This window comes from Nicrophorus vespilloides, unplaced genomic scaffold, assembly GCF_001412225.1.
Source record: "Nicrophorus vespilloides isolate i.1.1-1 unplaced genomic scaffold, Nicve_v1.0, whole genome shotgun sequence".
Classification (NCBI taxonomy): Eukaryota; Metazoa; Arthropoda; class Insecta; order Coleoptera; family Silphidae; genus Nicrophorus; species Nicrophorus vespilloides.
This window is the reverse complement of record NW_017097589.1, coordinates 91,918-109,415: the sequence shown is the minus strand read 5'-3', so window position 1 is coordinate 109,415 and position 17,498 is coordinate 91,918. Positions and strand designations below refer to the sequence as shown.

At 31.1% G+C, this 17,498-nt stretch overlaps 1 protein-coding gene across 4 annotated transcripts in view; it reads right to left on the bottom strand.

Annotated features, from left to right (window-relative positions):
* LOC108560493 (protein Wnt-5b-like) overlaps positions 1-17,498 on the bottom strand; it is a 63,419-nt gene that overhangs the window by 15,798 nt on the left and 30,123 nt on the right. For all 4 annotated transcript variants that reach the window (XM_017918063.1, XM_017918060.1, XM_017918062.1 and 1 more), the window contains 3 exons: positions 12,077-12,315; positions 7,122-7,302; positions 6,608-6,719 (listed from right to left, as the gene is read on the bottom strand). In XM_017918063.1, the coding sequence (XP_017773552.1) occupies positions 6,608-6,719; positions 7,122-7,302; positions 12,077-12,315 (532 nt within the window). The remainder of the gene's footprint in view (positions 1-6,607; positions 6,720-7,121; positions 7,303-12,076; positions 12,316-17,498) is intronic.

Genomic DNA, 17,498 nt, shown 5'->3' with positions numbered 1-17,498 from the left:
AACATCGATAATTTACGTGCATTAGAGATGAAGAACGCACGTGCATTACACACATTAAGATTTATACTGTTTTTTTTTGTAATACTAACTTTCTAATTGCAGATGAAAATTTATTAATCTACGTTTATGAACTAATAATTAACTCTCTTCTCCCAAATATATTTTATTACTCATCTTCAACCAATTTTACGAGAAAATTTGAGCTGGTCGATTTATTAAAGACAATTTAATGGAAATCCCACACATAATAAATTTATTGATATACAAATTATTGTATAAATTCATTACTGAAAGTTATAAGGAAAATTTATAAATGAAACCAAAACATGTTTTTTTTTTCCTAACAAAAATATAAATTAACCAAAATAGAAAATTTCAATCTTTTTATACAAAATTTGAAATATTTCTTTTTTCTCATTTCCAATCATAAAACTAATAATTTTCTGTGTAATTAAAATACTAATTAATTTGTATTATCTAATAAGAAAATTTAATTAAAATGGATTAAGTAGAGCGCATTAAAATTCCACATTTGTATTATTACCTTAAAATCAGTTAATTAACTTATTTTATGACATAAACCGAGAGCATATTTTTTTTTATTATTACAAGAGAAAGTCAACTGAGTCCGAGATTTTGTTCTTTCATAAGTTCTTAAATGTTAAATAACAATTGTTTTTTTTATTAATACGAACAAAGCCGATGAGAATGTATAAAATTCAGCAATTTTTTCGGGAAATTTTTCTAATATTATGAAAATTTTTAAATTATTTCAAATTTGAACGCGAATTACAGCCAAATTTTTTTTTATGTCTTATAATTTTATTCACAATCTGTTCATCAATGTGAACATTGAGTAAATTTAACCATTATGATGATTTGATGTTTTTAATTTGTTGCTTAGCTGTCGTCTTGTAGGTTAACTTCAGTAGTATATTGATGCTCTGCGATTCAACTATTTCCTGCTGCTATCCTTAACATTGTCATTGTCCATCGACTTGGCTTAAGGTTCATATGCTAAACCTCATTAATTTCACTGTCCATCTGTGATGTACGATGGCCCTATCTTTTGTAAGCCCTCTCAGTGCTTGCGAAGGGACTCACAAAGGACCTGACTTGACCAGGATTCGAACCGACACCGGTTCAATCGTGGGTAGGGCGACTTAACCATTTGGCTATTACAGCCAAATGGACAAGAAACCACAACAATCTATGAATACTTGCTACATTTCTCAAACACCCAGCTATCATATAAATCTTTTCAATCTATTTAATCTATTATAGTTTAATTTTACTAAAACTTATTAACAATTTTATTGAGAAAACAATTAACATTTTATTAAATTTAAACAAATTGAGTATTGATTTTCAAGCATTTTAAACTATGTCGACTGGAGCTCTTTCAAATTTGATAATAAATCTAATTGTTAATTTTGAAAGTGACTTAACTCCATTTATGGTAATTATTTTCATAGAAATTGTAAATTTAAGTCTCTAAGATACACTTAAGCGTTGGACTTAAGTCACTTTCAAAATAATAATCTAAATTAATCATCATTACTTATAGTATAAGAAATGATACCTCAATAATATTGTATTAACAATAAAATAGAATTTAAATACAGGAATTATGCAGACTTTAAATTAATATAAATTTACATAAACTAAGTTAAAGTTAACTCGTCTGATGTAAATAAATAAATTTGGGGAATGGAATTAAATGAGCAGTAATTCACAATGTTGTTCATTGCAGTTTCAATATCGGTCAGATTTATGTTACGGTCTTCGGTAATTCAGTGCGGACGAGATATGCAATTTTGGTAATAAAAAATAATTACGTATCATTTAATTGAATGGGCAAAAATTGCGGCGGTTAAATAATGTGAGGGACTTTAATAAATATTGCACGAAATTAACATTAATCGCGTCTGCATGCAAAAAAAAATTATAGTATTCCTTGTAGAAACAACAGAGGAAAAGAGATGGGAAGAAAATAAACGGAGCAAAAGCAGGATAAATAAACATGTACGAATTTAATATTTCAGTAATTGTGCATGCATGATTGTGATTATACCTGATGTAAAACCATGGATGGTTTCGTGAATAAATAAATAATGAAATAATTATACGCGTTCCATAATGGATATGATGAATGTTTATTAAAATGCCATGACCATAAACTCAGGAACCGAAGAGTTGGAACAGAGAATGAACAAAACAAAACAAAAAAAGAAGAAGAGAAAAATTAAAAACGTGCATAATGCGAGACGAAATGGGCCGAAGTAGAAAGTCTCGCATCATCATCATCATCGTAATCATCATCATCAACAACGGATTTCCCCTAATTCCGAGTAATAAGTAGTCTTAATAAAGTCATTATTAGTCGGATCTCGAGGGTTCAGCGACTGCCCACGACGCCTTCGATATAAATTTACGTGCGGAAAATCAAGAACTCTTGGAGCGAAGTAAAAATAAAAAGAAGATGATTCTTGATAGGGATTCTTGCAAGGATAAGGTAGAGAAAGAGAGATGTGATTAAGGAGGATAATGCGTGCGAGAGAGAGATGAACTGAGTAGAGGAGAGCTGAAGATTCTCAGGCGAGAGGCTGTCAGCGAATAATAAATAAAGATTGCCAGTCAGTTTGGTCGGAACGATAACATCGGCTATTAATAATTACCGTATGTATTTATAGTTATACAATTATATATGCAAGAGCTTAAGTGCTTTCGATTATTAATTATATATAGATGTAGATGCTTTTTTTTTTATACTCGTCTTTTTATTTCTATTTATGTGTTGATTCCGATTTTTTAATGAGGTGCTCTCGTCTTTGTGACTGTGCCTTTTGTGTGGGTGCAATGGAACAACTAGGAAATTATGCGCAATGTTTAAAGATCCATTGTGATGGTAATTTATAATTGATTTTCATCGGTGATAAGATCACAGTCGCCGGGGATAATAATTACTTACTTTCGCGCTTTTCTTTAATTGCCTTTTCGTTAATTAAAATTCCTCTTCAATTAACAGGACACGTATATTACAATGTCGTTGCATGTAGTTGGGGGCGTTTAGAAACGAAGAAGCATTGTGCTCAAAGTGTTTAATTACAATATGCTCTTAATAGATTTTTACAATTTCTTGAAACAAATAAGAAAACGTACATATACGAATTGTGATGCATTATTATGTTGTGGCGTATTTTGGTTACATGACTTCTACTTCTACAGAACTAAAGCCAAAGCTTTATCAAAAGTAATTACGACTCCGTCTGAAAAATACTTGTAGCGCCTCGCTTAGAACTAATATTGGATGATTGTGCCACTACTATGTAAAGTGTATGGCGAATAAATCCGCCACTCGTCCGTAAATAATATACATTTGACAATACATACATGAATGTTTACGTCTTGATTTTTTGACGTTTAAAAGTAGTTTTTTTTTACTTTGACAGCTTATTACAGGTTACAAAACAAAATCAGAGCAAGAAATACGTTTCATGCAAATAACAGTTAATGATTGAGCAATAAATAAGACGTTGAATTGCCAATCCTTTGAAAGTTGAGCAACGTCAATATTAATTCCGATCTACCACGAACGACAATTATACTCTCAGTCTCATTCCCCACCTGAAAATGCCGAACAACGCGAAATTATAGTGCACGTAATGAGTTTGAGTCGAAGAGCAATTTCCAACATTACCGCAGGTAATTCCCATTGTCGAGACACATGCTTTACGATCAGTTTACTATTTTTGCTTGTTTTTGTTGGATTTTAATTAACATCGACAGCTACGAACGTAACGCATCCCTTGAACTTAATTCATACACGAAATCGTGATTTACGAAGTGAAGTATATGCATAGTTTCTACTAAATTTCTTTTAATAATTGATTACCCTTATTCTTAAAGATGAATTATATAGGTCCAAAAAGGTTTAAGTAATTTGCTTCAGTACAAAAATGATTGATACTATAACTCGTTTAGTCCGGATATGTAGATTTATACAATTTGCGAAAAGAAAAATCTTTTAATTTATTGTCTTTATTATTACAGCAACAAACTTTCTTATTACGTTCAACATTTTAACAACATTTCAACTGAATCAATAAGTTTTCAAAGAAAAATTCATCAAAGTACGATTAGCAAAATCTGTGCATATAAATCCTACGTTACCATGAAAACTATTAATTTTTTGAAGCAGAAGCTGATTGGAGTTTATTAGATGACAATTGGTGATAGGTCGTTGGAACTGTGGGAAGTAAGTAAGAGATGCTGCTCTCTGTGCAAAATAAGAAATAACTTCTCGGAACGTTAAAAGGAAACTTGAAAAGTACTTTATGCAGCACGTACAGAGCTGATCGATAAATGATAGGTTGGAAGGAGGAGAAGGATAAAAAGAAATGGGAGGAAGGAAGAGGCAGGATCACGCGACCAGAAAATGCAATCAAAATGCAAAACAGTGCACGGAATCAATCTACTTAGGTATCTTAATTAAACGTCGGTCGAGTGTGCGTTCAATTTTCAATTACATCCGTGATCGATGGATACCTTCGATATGCTTCGACCATTTGATTCTCCTCCTCGTCGGCATCACACGAAAATCGCTACCTCCTAAATCATCAGCGCTATCCGCATGATCAGATGATTGACTGACTGCACAATACCATTCACCATATTAGCCGTATCCATGGGAACAGAACATAGCCTTTTTGTCACCGGTCTTCTTTCTATACTTCTTTCATCTCTCTCCATGACGACCGATAACATCTAATTAATACACAACCAGCTCAATAACCTCTGCTTACATAACCATTCTATAATCTTTCATTATTTAGAAAGCGGACTTTTTCATATTCCGTTTATCCAAGATAAGAAAGTTGAGTACATTTCGTTTCATCTCAATACGATAAAGTCCACACATAACTTAAAATCATGGATTTCTTAAGCATTTCTTTACAGTATGGTAAATAAGTTTAAAAAAAAAGTTGTAATCAAAATCATAAGTAATGACTGAAATTTGCATGAATTTCACATTCACGTCAGCAACGTTTACTTAAAATAAGTAAATTATTTTCATTATTATATAAAATTTTATTTAATATAATAAAAAATAAATAAGTAATTTATGAAATTTCTAATTGCATCAGTTAAAATAAATACTTTTTATTTAATTATAATCAAAATTGCGTGAATTCACGTCTGAAAAGATTACCTAAAATTACGAATTTATTTTCATTATTATATACAAAATTATATAATAAAATAAAAATGTAATTAAAAATATAATTAATTATTGAAAAATTTCAATAACAAAAGTGAAAATGAAACCTTTCCTTTTTTCTTTCAATTAAAAAAAAAATATAATTGCATTCATTTACTTTCCGAAAACACGTTTCACGTCTGCAATGCTTAAGACTCGTTCCTCGGACGCAATTTTTGCGGTTCCAATAACATATAATTATTATTTGTGCATCGACTCACAGCATTTCTTCACATTATATTTCTTTTTTTTTAAATTAAACCTCAAACAAGATTACCCTAAATAACGTAAAGTATACTTCAATAATCAATAACAGTGTTGCTCGAACTGGTTTTACTTGTTTCATTAGCTCATTTATGATGTACGGAATTACTTAACAAAGTTGAATCACTTAAATATATTGTTAATTTTATATATACATTTCAAAATTTAGTTTCAGCAAGGAAAAACTTACGAATGTTGAATTTTAAATAAACTAAAATTGATTGACGTTTAAAAAATCATGAATCATTTTTATCAATCAAAATTATATGAATTGTAGTTCATATATGAATGATATACTTAATCATAATCAAAATCAAAATGACCAAGAAGTAATTATAATTTTGTAAACTTACAGTTTTAAATAATTAAATAACGTTTATTTCATTTTAATTGCATTCTTAAAAATGAAGAAACTTTTTGATCTTAACTATAATTTAATTTACTTTTATTTAACTCACTTTGGAGAACATTAATATTTTTTTAAATAGTTCTAAATACATTGAATAATGTAATAGAATTCATAAAACTCTTTAAATACAATTATAATTTATACATTGTAATTTGCTTAGAAATGTATGCTTGCAGATGGAGAGAGTAGAAACATATCTAAGTAATTGAATTTCATGAATAAATCAACATTTCTTTAATGATTATAAGATAAATGTAAACTAAATTAGAATCTAGTAAACATATTACAACACACATTTATTGAATTCGACCTGATTCTTTTTATTTCTAAAATAAATTATTTCCTTCTGACAAGATTCTAGACTTTAAAATTTAAAAAGATTATTTTCAATTGTATATTATTAGCGAATTAATAAATCTTTAAAGTATAATTGTAAAAATTCTAATTTTTTTATTAATATAAAATAAAAATAATATTTATTTGTCACTACTTTTAATACCATTTTTTATAAAAAAATTTGTTGTAAAGTTTTGAACTTTTATACCAATGAAAGTGAATACAGTTTATAAAAAAAAGTATTAATAAAATCGCTGTTGCATTTTGTTTGTGCGGTGTTCACTTGTTTCATGTCATTCGTGACAGTGCGTTTTTAAACGGAAACTTTGAATACTCACTCTTCTTCCTGCCTCGTTGTTATGGAGATTCATGAGGGATCGTCCTTGTTCCCTGGTTCCTCTCTTGTACTTACGCTCCCTCTCTCGAACGTCCACGAAACCCTGTGTGAATCTGCAAATGCAAACAGCTTTAAAGACGTAGCCTTTCGGAATCCGATCAGGTGTTCACCTTAAACGGATTACAGAAAAGTGTGAGAGAGATGAAAAAGAGATCCAGAAGAGAGAGAGAGAGAGATGAAAAAGAGATCGAGAAGAGAAAGATGAAAAATGCATCCGGATTTGAAGCGTATCAGCTGAGCGTAACAATGACAGTGGGTGGTGCACCGTGATTTGACACACGGAGAGCGGAACTAAAGCCCCTCCGGCAATAATAAACGTCGTGGACCACCCCAAAAGCTATCCGTCATCCGCACGGCCTGAGACGAATCCTCAATGCCCTTTTTTTCCCTGTCTCACGTTCTCTCCTTCCTTTCCCTTCTGATCCACGTCTGCTGACGATGAATCAAGTACTCACTTGTATCCGTACTCCAGGTTATCTCCACATCCTCCCCACACCCAATCCTTCCTCAAATCCTGCGGCCGACCCATCCGGCTGCAGCCGCAGGATTGCAGCTGTCCGTCCCTGCAGGATCTGGCCACGGCGTGAGTCACTCCTGCGGCGGACAGGGCGTGAGCGAAAGCGCTTTCCCTGCTCGCTGGAAAGGAAAACGAAGGGATTACACACAAATTGACTAAACTACAACGTACACCACCCTGCTGCATGCATGCATAATAAAATTAACGAAGGAAGAAACATGGGAGTGTTTTTATTTTAGTAAAATCGTCAATGCGGAAACACTGGTCCGCATTCGGAGATCTCGCTGCGAATGCAGGTGGTGTCATCGAGGCAGTAAATCGCCTCAGAGGACGTCCCCTTCGTATATTCTATGATTTGTTCCACATCATTATGCAAATGCCCGTCGCGTTATCCACCTACAATCTCTCCCCTGTTTATGTAAACGCGTTCCTCGCACAACGAAATTGAAAAATTTCACATTCGAACGCCGCGCCATCTATTAGAGCGACGAGAAGCTGACGATACCGTTTCAGCAGCAAACAAAAATACCTCGAACATACCTCTCATGTACGTCGTATATCTTGAGGACATCACATATTTATCATCAAATACCTTTTTTTACCTTTCACAAACAAATCAAACTTAAATATTTACTTTGTCTGAACCACTCATTTCCCAATAATATTAATCTAAATCTTTATTGTAAACTTTTTACTTTCCCTTTCGTTAATTAATTAATTCTCAAGTTTTCAGTTCAAACACTTTTGCAACTATTATTTAATTTTCAGATTTATTCCGATTAATACCAAATATCAATAATTTATTAATTCTCATTTCTTTAAAATTTCTAGTATTTCGTAACATTTTGTAATGAAGTATGAAAAACGTAACTAGCGTGTCAAGGAACAAAAATGAAAGCACGAAGAAATAATAACGCCATTTAAAGCTTCGTCGTAAGTGTCATCTTTCTCCGACGGAAATTAGAAACATCTTAATTAGTCACCTAGACAGGAAACGGCACGTGCTTACAGTTAACAAGATTAGGTAATCGTTTGATACATCAATTCTGTTAAAATACTGGAGATTCGTCGAACTTTTACCGCGTTTCCGGTCTTGCTTAACTCCATTTCAATCCGTGTGAACGCTTTCGGTCAACGGTCCAACGTTTGTTCTTAAGCCGCCAAAAGAAGCGGCGAAAGATGTTTGCATTCAGTTAAAATGCAAACAGAACAATGGATCTCTCTTCGACAAATTAAACGTTTATTATTATTATTTGCGTTTTCGATATTCTTTTGCATCGTCGCAACTCTTTGATGCATTTCTCTTTAAAATGTTGATCTTCGATCTGGTTTTGTAGGCAGTTTGTCGTTGCCCTCGATATAATAGCAGAAGGATAAAATATGCGCACGCATTTTTCTTACCTTCCTCTTCAACTGGTTGGCAAATGAAATAACGTCTCTTGCGAATATTTTAAATAAACACCATTGTTCTCGAGACCCTGCACGTTGGATGGAAAAGGCTAGGCTTGTTTTAGCAGACCTAAACAACTCCATAAATAAACGCGCTCGAACCGAGTTTTATATTGGAACAATTACGAGCCTAACATAGCCATCCTCGGATGTATACTTTAATGTACGCCTTAAGATATCATCGATGCCCATATCTTCACACCGAAGATATTTTAATCCACACTCTGCCACACATTATCACCATATCAATTTCATTCAATTAAAAATTATTCTGTAAATTTATTATTATTACATTTGATTCTCACTATCCTCTTATATCCTATTAAATAATTTTAGGTTTAGTTTGATTAAATTAGGTTTGACTACGGTTGTTATTAATTTGTTTTACTGCCATTATATTCCCATTTCCGGACTATGCGTGATATTGCTGCATTTTTTACAAGATCTAAGAAATCTCTTGGTTTTGTTATTAAAATAAATATATTTACAATAAAAATTATGTAGTTAAATACAAAATGAATCATTATAAAAAAAACTGCAAACTTCATATTATTACCAATTATAGTAAGAAACCTATAAGCATTTCCAAATTGGTACACCTGTCATGATTTGTCAAATACAAAAATGTGCATCATATATAATATGTACGTTTTATAATTTTAAACACTTTTTTAAAGCACTTACCAAATCTCAAAAGTCTCAAAGTTATTTTCCTCTGATTTCGTCAATTAAATTATTTTTTTATTGACAGTTTCAATTTTGTAGTAAATTCGAACTTATCTTTACTCATAAATTAAATTTTGCAAGCTACCAGTACACCTGTCATAAATTGTCAAATTCAAGAACGTTTAATGTATACGTTTCATAATTTAAAAGTAAAATATAATTAACTTCAAGCACTTACCGAATATTAATTTAAAAAAGTTCTCAAAGTTTTGTCCTTATTTATTTTCCTTTGATTTCATCAATTAAATCAACTTTGTTGCAAAAAGGGTACAAAAAAACATCAGATCATTGTGACACACATTTAAAAATAATAATTGCTTTAAATTTGTCAATAAATTGATGACAACGGCGCACCTATACTTATTATTAAGTACTAAATACATTGCAAATAAAGTGGCCTATATTATTTATTCTTTCACAATTAATGCACTTAAATTTATTGTAAGATATTTCACTTATTTTCTAAATAAGTGAAATATTAATGAATTATTATTTCTCGCAACGTAATTTATGTAAATGTAATTGCGTAATGCAAATGTTGCAATTGATTTGAACTTTTTGTTTTTGTAATTTTTATGTTAAATCGAACACTGATGTAGTAAAGATAATAAGGTTAAGTATTATAAATGTTACAAAATAGTAAATAACTGGAAAAAGCTATAAACAGTTAGTTAAAACGTTCGGAGTGCATCGAACAAGTCAGTAAAACTCATTATTGTGCATCGTAACATTTTTCTTTTGGAATAGTTGCAGCAGTTGCCTTTCTAATGAGATGGTTTGTATGATTTCTATTGAATTAATCGAAATAATATGTATACATATATATTGAAATAATGATATGTTCTATTCAATTTAAAACTGAAATTTGAATATAATAAGGTTGCAAGTGCATAATGATTTATGATTATACAAAATCTTGAAACAAAAAAGTAGAAATAAAATTTGATATTACATTGATAATAATGATGTGAAATATTTTGCAATTCTATACGATGACTTTTTGCTATCATTCTAGCAACTTCTTAATTTCGCGCTCATAAAAAAGCAAAAAAAAAACTGAGACAAGTGCGATTTCAGGATATCATAATTAATATAATTCAAAGAAGAAATAATGTGAAAGAAAAGTTGATAAATCAGATTGGATTTGTATTGATTATATTAAAAGAAAGAAAATGATCGATAAATGATAATAATTGAAGTAAAATTACAATAATTTAAACTAAAAAAATGAAATTAAACATTCTTGATTTGTAAAATGCATTTCTTGCGTAAGATTCCCAACGATTAATTAAATTTCTCGAAGTCCTAGTGTCGAGACGTTTAAATATTCTAGAAGTAAGCACGAATCGACGGGAATTCTTTTCTCCGTTTTACAGAATACACGGAATTGCTTAATTCTCGTGTTAACATTATATAAATTCATTATCGACGTTGCGTTCAAGGAATTGGTAATTTTTCGTGTTTCTCCTCTAATGAATTATAGACATCAACTGCATTTTTTCCAATTCGAAAATCGCCTCAAAATTAAAATCGTTTTCTTTCATCGTCGTTTTGAATATTGGATACTTACGCAATGAAATATTTGTAATAAAGTGTCGAATCGATTGTATATTCATGAGCATCTCATTAGGTGGACGTCTAATTGCGATTTGATTTGACGCTCGAACAACGTGCTGTTGTTTTTTTCACTATCAAATGTTGTTTTCTTTTTGAATCTGTAAATTATGCATATTCATCGTAATAGGCTGTTTTTGTTTGTTTGTTTTGTTTTTTTTTTTATTATAGTGGACATCGTTTATATCTGCATATTTAATTGAGTCGAGTTTAATTAATTTAGAAAATAACGAACTGTTAAGTATCTTCAGAGACAAACTTAAATTGAATACTGATTACTAATTATAGTGTAAATTCCATATAATTTATATGTAGGAATTACGCTTAAACAGCGTGTCATAAAAGAAACGTTACTTTTCAATAAGTTTGAAATTATATATATTTTGTTCTTTTTATTTCTGTATATGTTTTTTTGTACGACTGATGCAATAAACATTATTATTATTATATTTTTCTTTTTGAATCGAAGGGACCCGATCACAACAAAACAAAGAGAATTTACAAAAAAGATGGTAAATTGGGTAGATCCCCAAAAAGGGCCACCAAATAATGTTACTTAAGAGATCTCAAACAGTACAAGGGTCCCAAAAAATGTTATCCAAAGGCACCCAAATAGTGTAAGTTGAGACCCACAAATAATATTAATCGAGGGTCCTTAAATTTAAAAGTTTTATTTACTCAATGCATTATTTACTATTCTTAATAATATAACTGGAATGTCTTCTTAATCCGATTTTCACTAAATTTTCTTATTTTTATAAGGAATTATCAATTTATTAATGACAAATTATGCGTTGAGGTATGAAATAATATATCTTTATTAGCATCGTTTTATTTATTGTCGAGATTGAAATTGATTGCAGGTGGACAATTGTAGGCGGCGTCTGATTTAGTTGTAGTTACAAAATATTGAATGAAATTGTTGAAAAATATGTTGATTCTACTGTGAAAATTGATAAATTATCCGTGGCACGATTGCGTGGAAGACAAACTGAGCAAAACGGACATAAATTAGAGAGGATTAGTATTGAAGCGTGGTAATCCTCGTGGGAGAGCATCTACACGAAACCTATTAATAATATTGGTGGAGTTGGGATTGCTCACCGATGTTAATGGCTGGTCCCAAGACGTTGACGTCGTCCAGAAGAGAGCAGTTCCATCTCCTATGCTGAAACTGGTGTCTGCACTCCAGGAGAGCCTGTTTAGCACCCACGGATACCGGAGTCATATGATCGGTATACAGTTGACACAATCTGCTTTGACCCACACTGAGTCCAGGAAGATTTTGGCAACCCGGCGCTTCCTCCCCTTTCAGAGCGTCGCTCGTCAGCATTCCCATCCTCCTGCAACAACAAGAATTACTTCAATTTCAACTATCCAAAACTTGGAGACAAACAAAGAAAGAGAAAGATCTGGTCCACATGTATTCATTTATAGTCTGGACCAGTTTTTTTTGTTGGTGCGACCGACTCGAACGTGCAGCGGCATTTTTCATGAAAATTCATAATTGCCTTTTTGTCGAGACCCGAACGAATGGAAATGTGAAAGCATCTGAAATGCATGAGACGTCCGTGTGTTTACTATTCATTCAATCGCTTTTATCGAGCGATTTCTTTCGTTTCTTGTTTTTTTTTAATACCCTCACGACATTCACTTTGCAAATTAATTGCAATTATCCAATCAAGTTTAATTATAAAATATTCGTATTATTTATGTTTTTAACGTAATGTTTCCACAATTTGCGTAAATTTTTGATAAATTTTAACAACAAATACCGGTAATATCTAATTTGGATAAAAGAGAAAACAAAACCAATAAAATTTCCACGTTCTCATAATGAAACTCACGAAAGTTGAAACAAAAAGATACTTTTCTTATGCATGGACAAAATGTACTAAAAATTCGAATAAATCTGAGTGATTTAAAACAAAAAACTGAAGTAATGGAACATGAAAATATGTTTGATTTACATAAAACTGGTTGGAATAAAATCAAGGTCTGCGTACGTCGAAGGAACTTAATTGATTATCCTGTATAGCTGATTCTTTACATGTAAAGGATCTTTGGCCCAGTGCATCCTGTGCAAACGCGTTTAGATTGAGTGTGGCAGGAAGAAGCAAGGTCGCAGGAATGTAAATATAGTACAAGAGCGCATCTTGCTCTTCATTTTAACGTTGTAAACGCATGCAAATATGTTGCAATACAAAATCTATATTATATTAATGATTGCAAATATTCAAGAACTTATACATATTAATCAGTTTTTAATTAGAATTTTAATTATTTAATTAATAAACGATTTAATCAATTAAAATTATATTGGGAATCACAAATTTCTTTTAAAATCATTAATAATTATAATCATATTTTGTATAGTCATTAACAAATTAGTGATTTAAGTTTAATCAATAGGTATTAAAGTAATAAAGTAATGATTAGGAATTAATAAAATGAGAATGAGAAGAAAGAGATGCGAGTGAATACAGCAAAAATAAACTATGGTTTAATAAAATCTGATTTGAGATTACAATCATTAAAGATGTATTGATGTATCCGAAGAATAATGGTAAATGTATCGAAAGCATCGAAACATATTATTAGCCACGAGCAAAGCTTGAGGCCAATCTTTTATTGATATTTAAATGGTAGAAAGCGGCCTTCGCCTTGAGTGAATGTATTGAACCACACGATTTACGATTGAACTATAAACCCAACAAACCGTTCTTTTGCAATCTCTTTTAGTTACTGCAAATATCAAATTTGTATTCAGCTATAACCATTTCATAATAATAAAAAATATTTACATTCTTGTTTCATGAAATGCATACAAATTTTATTTTTATAACAGGAAAATCATGCAAAATAATTTATTTATTAAGTTTCAGTTAATTTAAACAATAAAAACATTCCAACAATTATAGACTTTTCAGAAAATTTCGGTTAGAAATCACTGGGTAAACTAATTAAAATTATAATTACAGATACAAGTAGATAAAACGTAAATTTTTATATATAATAATTGATATTTCATAACATGAAGGGAAAGCTTAAACACGATTAATTGTCAGCAGTTTTAATGAAATGGAATAGATTGTAAATAATAATAATTGGCATACTTTTACTCGTGCACAAAGAATGCCGTTAAATAAGATCGTGTTATAAATGTTACATAATTTGAACAAAAACCAAGAGAAATTTCGATGTTATCATTACACGTTGATGCATAGAAGTTTGTGCATGTAACGAATAGGTTGTGAAAGTTGGGGTATGTTTTGGTAATTGCGTGTGTAAATCTGAATGAAGGTGAGTTAATCAGTTAATTAAAAATAATGAAACTGCTGAACACCTGTATCATATAAATCGGTTCGAGCAGAACTTGTAAGTAAGCTTATGTCGAAGAAAATAATAAGCGACGTTCGCAATTTCAGCAGTTATAAATATCGTTGATTTATTAGCGTCGCCATTAACGGTGAAATCGTTTTCTGCAATACATACGGATACAAAACCGAACGCAAAAGCTTTGTCCTTTCGTGTGTCTACTTTGCACCATCCACTAATATTCACACTTTTTGTTGTTGTTTCCACCGAATGAAATCATTACAGACACGCACGATTTCACAATCGACTTTCGAAATCACGAGCTCGGACAACGAATAGACTATTGCGCGTAGAGTGAGATGGAGGAAGGAAGAAATGACGTTTTTTTTTTTAAAGGATTTACGACCCAAAATTCGCTTCGCTCTTGGACGGCTTTCAATTCGAAATTGATGAACTATCAGTGAATTCGATTTGCACGGATCAGAGGAATTGCAGTTTGAGGATATAACAACAATAGCAAAGTATAGGATGGATGATGATGATGCGGGAACTGCGGTAGATCGGTGCATTCTAATTGTCTTTGCACGGCATGTGTTTAAACAGGAAACAAATCAACGAACTAATGGCTGTTATTACCAGAAGAAAGCTAATTTCATAATTTCGAAGCGCTTAAAAAGCAATTTCAGGCTTCCAACAACAACAAAAAACACGAAATTGAGCAAATCATCTTCAAATCTCTATGGTAGTTTTGAAGAATTTAAGTGGATCATTACTACCGTACATTTACATTAAGATTTATTTTTTTTAACTATTATCAAATTTTCTTCATGTTCCAAGAAATACTGAAATATTGTGAAATTTTCTTAAATCTAAAAAAAACACTTCCTTGTGGAATATAATTTCGATTTTCACAAATAGAATTTTCACAATTATTCCTTTTATCATTTGAAAGATATCAGTTTTAAGCAATTCAAGTTATGCATTGATTATGTAAATAATTAAATTTTGCTGAAGATTTTGTGATTTTTGAGCAGTGAAGTAAAGATTGTTCCGTATTTGGTTGGTGGACTTAGAGAAAAGGAAACATGATTAATTGTTACAAATTACACGTTTTGTGGTTTGGAAAAGGTAGACGGCCTTTTAAGTTACCGCTCGAATCCTTCGGTTATCTAGAAATTATGATAATCCAGCATCCTCGAATAGCTTATTAGAATCGGTTTAATTAAGAAATTAAACGGACACTTAGCAATGACGGCACGACCCCAACGCTAATCTCTTCCAATGGTAATTAGAGAAGATATCTGCATATTAAATGGAAAACCCTTTACCACTTTATCTCGCCCAATCCATTAGGACGTGTTTTTATTTTACTATTTGTCCGGTTGTTTTTAATCCTCGTTTTGTTATTTTATCGATTTCCTTTCGTACGAATCGAATTATATAATCTTGGCTATAGTTTATCTTCTCATATTAACATATGATTGAAATTCAAGACGTCACTTATCCTGTGTAGATACTGCTTAAATTTCGAAAACTTTTTGTTACATTTTTTATTAATCAATTGATATAAATGTAAATGTTTTGATTACAGCTTAAAAAGATTGAATCTTTTTTAATTTTTAGATTACTTTAAGTAAACTAATGTAAATACATCTAATCTAGTTGAAAACTGTTTGCAAATTTATCAACATCAAAGATGATTCAAAGTTTATGGATTGTCTCCTATTTAAATGCAGATAATCAAAGAACACACAAATTTATTTTGTGGTATAAATTTGGTAATATTTATTCTGAATACAATAAAATAGCTTCTGTATATTAAACCAATGAGAATAGTTGTAAAAACTCATAAAATTTGACTTTTCTTTTCGAACAAAGTAAATTACAACCAAGTAACAAAGTTTATTGAGTTTCTCTGAATTCGAAGGGAGATGGGCAATAAATTAAAAACTGCGTTGTTTCTCGGTTTCTTCGGACATCTACAATAATCCAAACCTGATTTACAACCTCCCAGCAACCGCGAAATGTATCTCGAAAACACCTTTGGCCCATTTACGACTACAACCCTAAAAAGACACTTAATATTCTTGTCCGTGTCGCATTTTCAAAAGAATCGTTATGAATGGACGATGGAACACACTAATGGATGTAGTGTGAGTTTGTTCTTTAATTTGTTTTTTTTTTCTTCTTCTTCATCTTGTACACCGACAATAAAATAATTCACACGAAGGTATTGCAACAGAGAGGCTCGAATATTTATGTTAATTTAATTATAGCCATTAGATCGGACGGCAGTAAAATTAAAGCCACGTTATAATTGAGAGGAATTTTGTAAGGCCGTATAAATAATAATAATAATAAAAAAAATCACTGGGTGTACGTACTCGTTTCTTATTGTACGCGGACATCTTACATGACAGTTCAATGGATGGTTAACAGTTGTCGTGGGAATTAAATCACGCCGACTGAGAGGCATTCGAATGGTCAACAATTAGATAGATTGTTTTGGTTGGAATTGTTGTTGTGTGTGAGAGAGAAAGAATTGTGTGTACGATTTTTGTACTCGGGTTTAATTTCTGTTAGTTTTGCAAATAATATTGTATATTTATAATTATTTAAATTAAACTTAAAGTTTTTACAGAAATAACTAAGAGTGTGTAAAAATTATGGAGTTTGTAAAATTTGTGGAGTTTATAGAGTTTGCAGAATTTGGAGAGTTTGTAGTGTTTGTAATTATGAAGAGTTTAGAGACTTTGTAGACTTTATAGAGTTTGTAGAAATTGCAGAAATTGGAGAGATTGCAGCATTTGGAAAGTTTGCAGAGATTGCAGAATTTGGAGATTATGTAGACTTTGTAGAGTTTGCATATATTTCAGAAATTGTAGATATTGCAAAATTTGGAGAGTTTGTAAAGTTTTCAGATATTGCTGAATTTAGAAAGTTAGTAGTGATTGAAAAATTTGGAGAGCATGTCAAGTTTTCAGATAATGTAGAATTTATAGTTTGTAGAGATTGCAGAATTTGTAGAGTTTATAAAGTTTGCAGAATTTGGAGAGTATGTAGATATTGTAGATTTTGAAGAGTTTGTAAAGATTACAAAAGGCTTTCTAGATTTTGAAGATATTGCAGAATTTGCAGAGTGTTAAGAGTTGGTAGATTTTGCAAAATATGTAGATTTTGCCGAGTTTTAGATTTATTTTAATTAAAC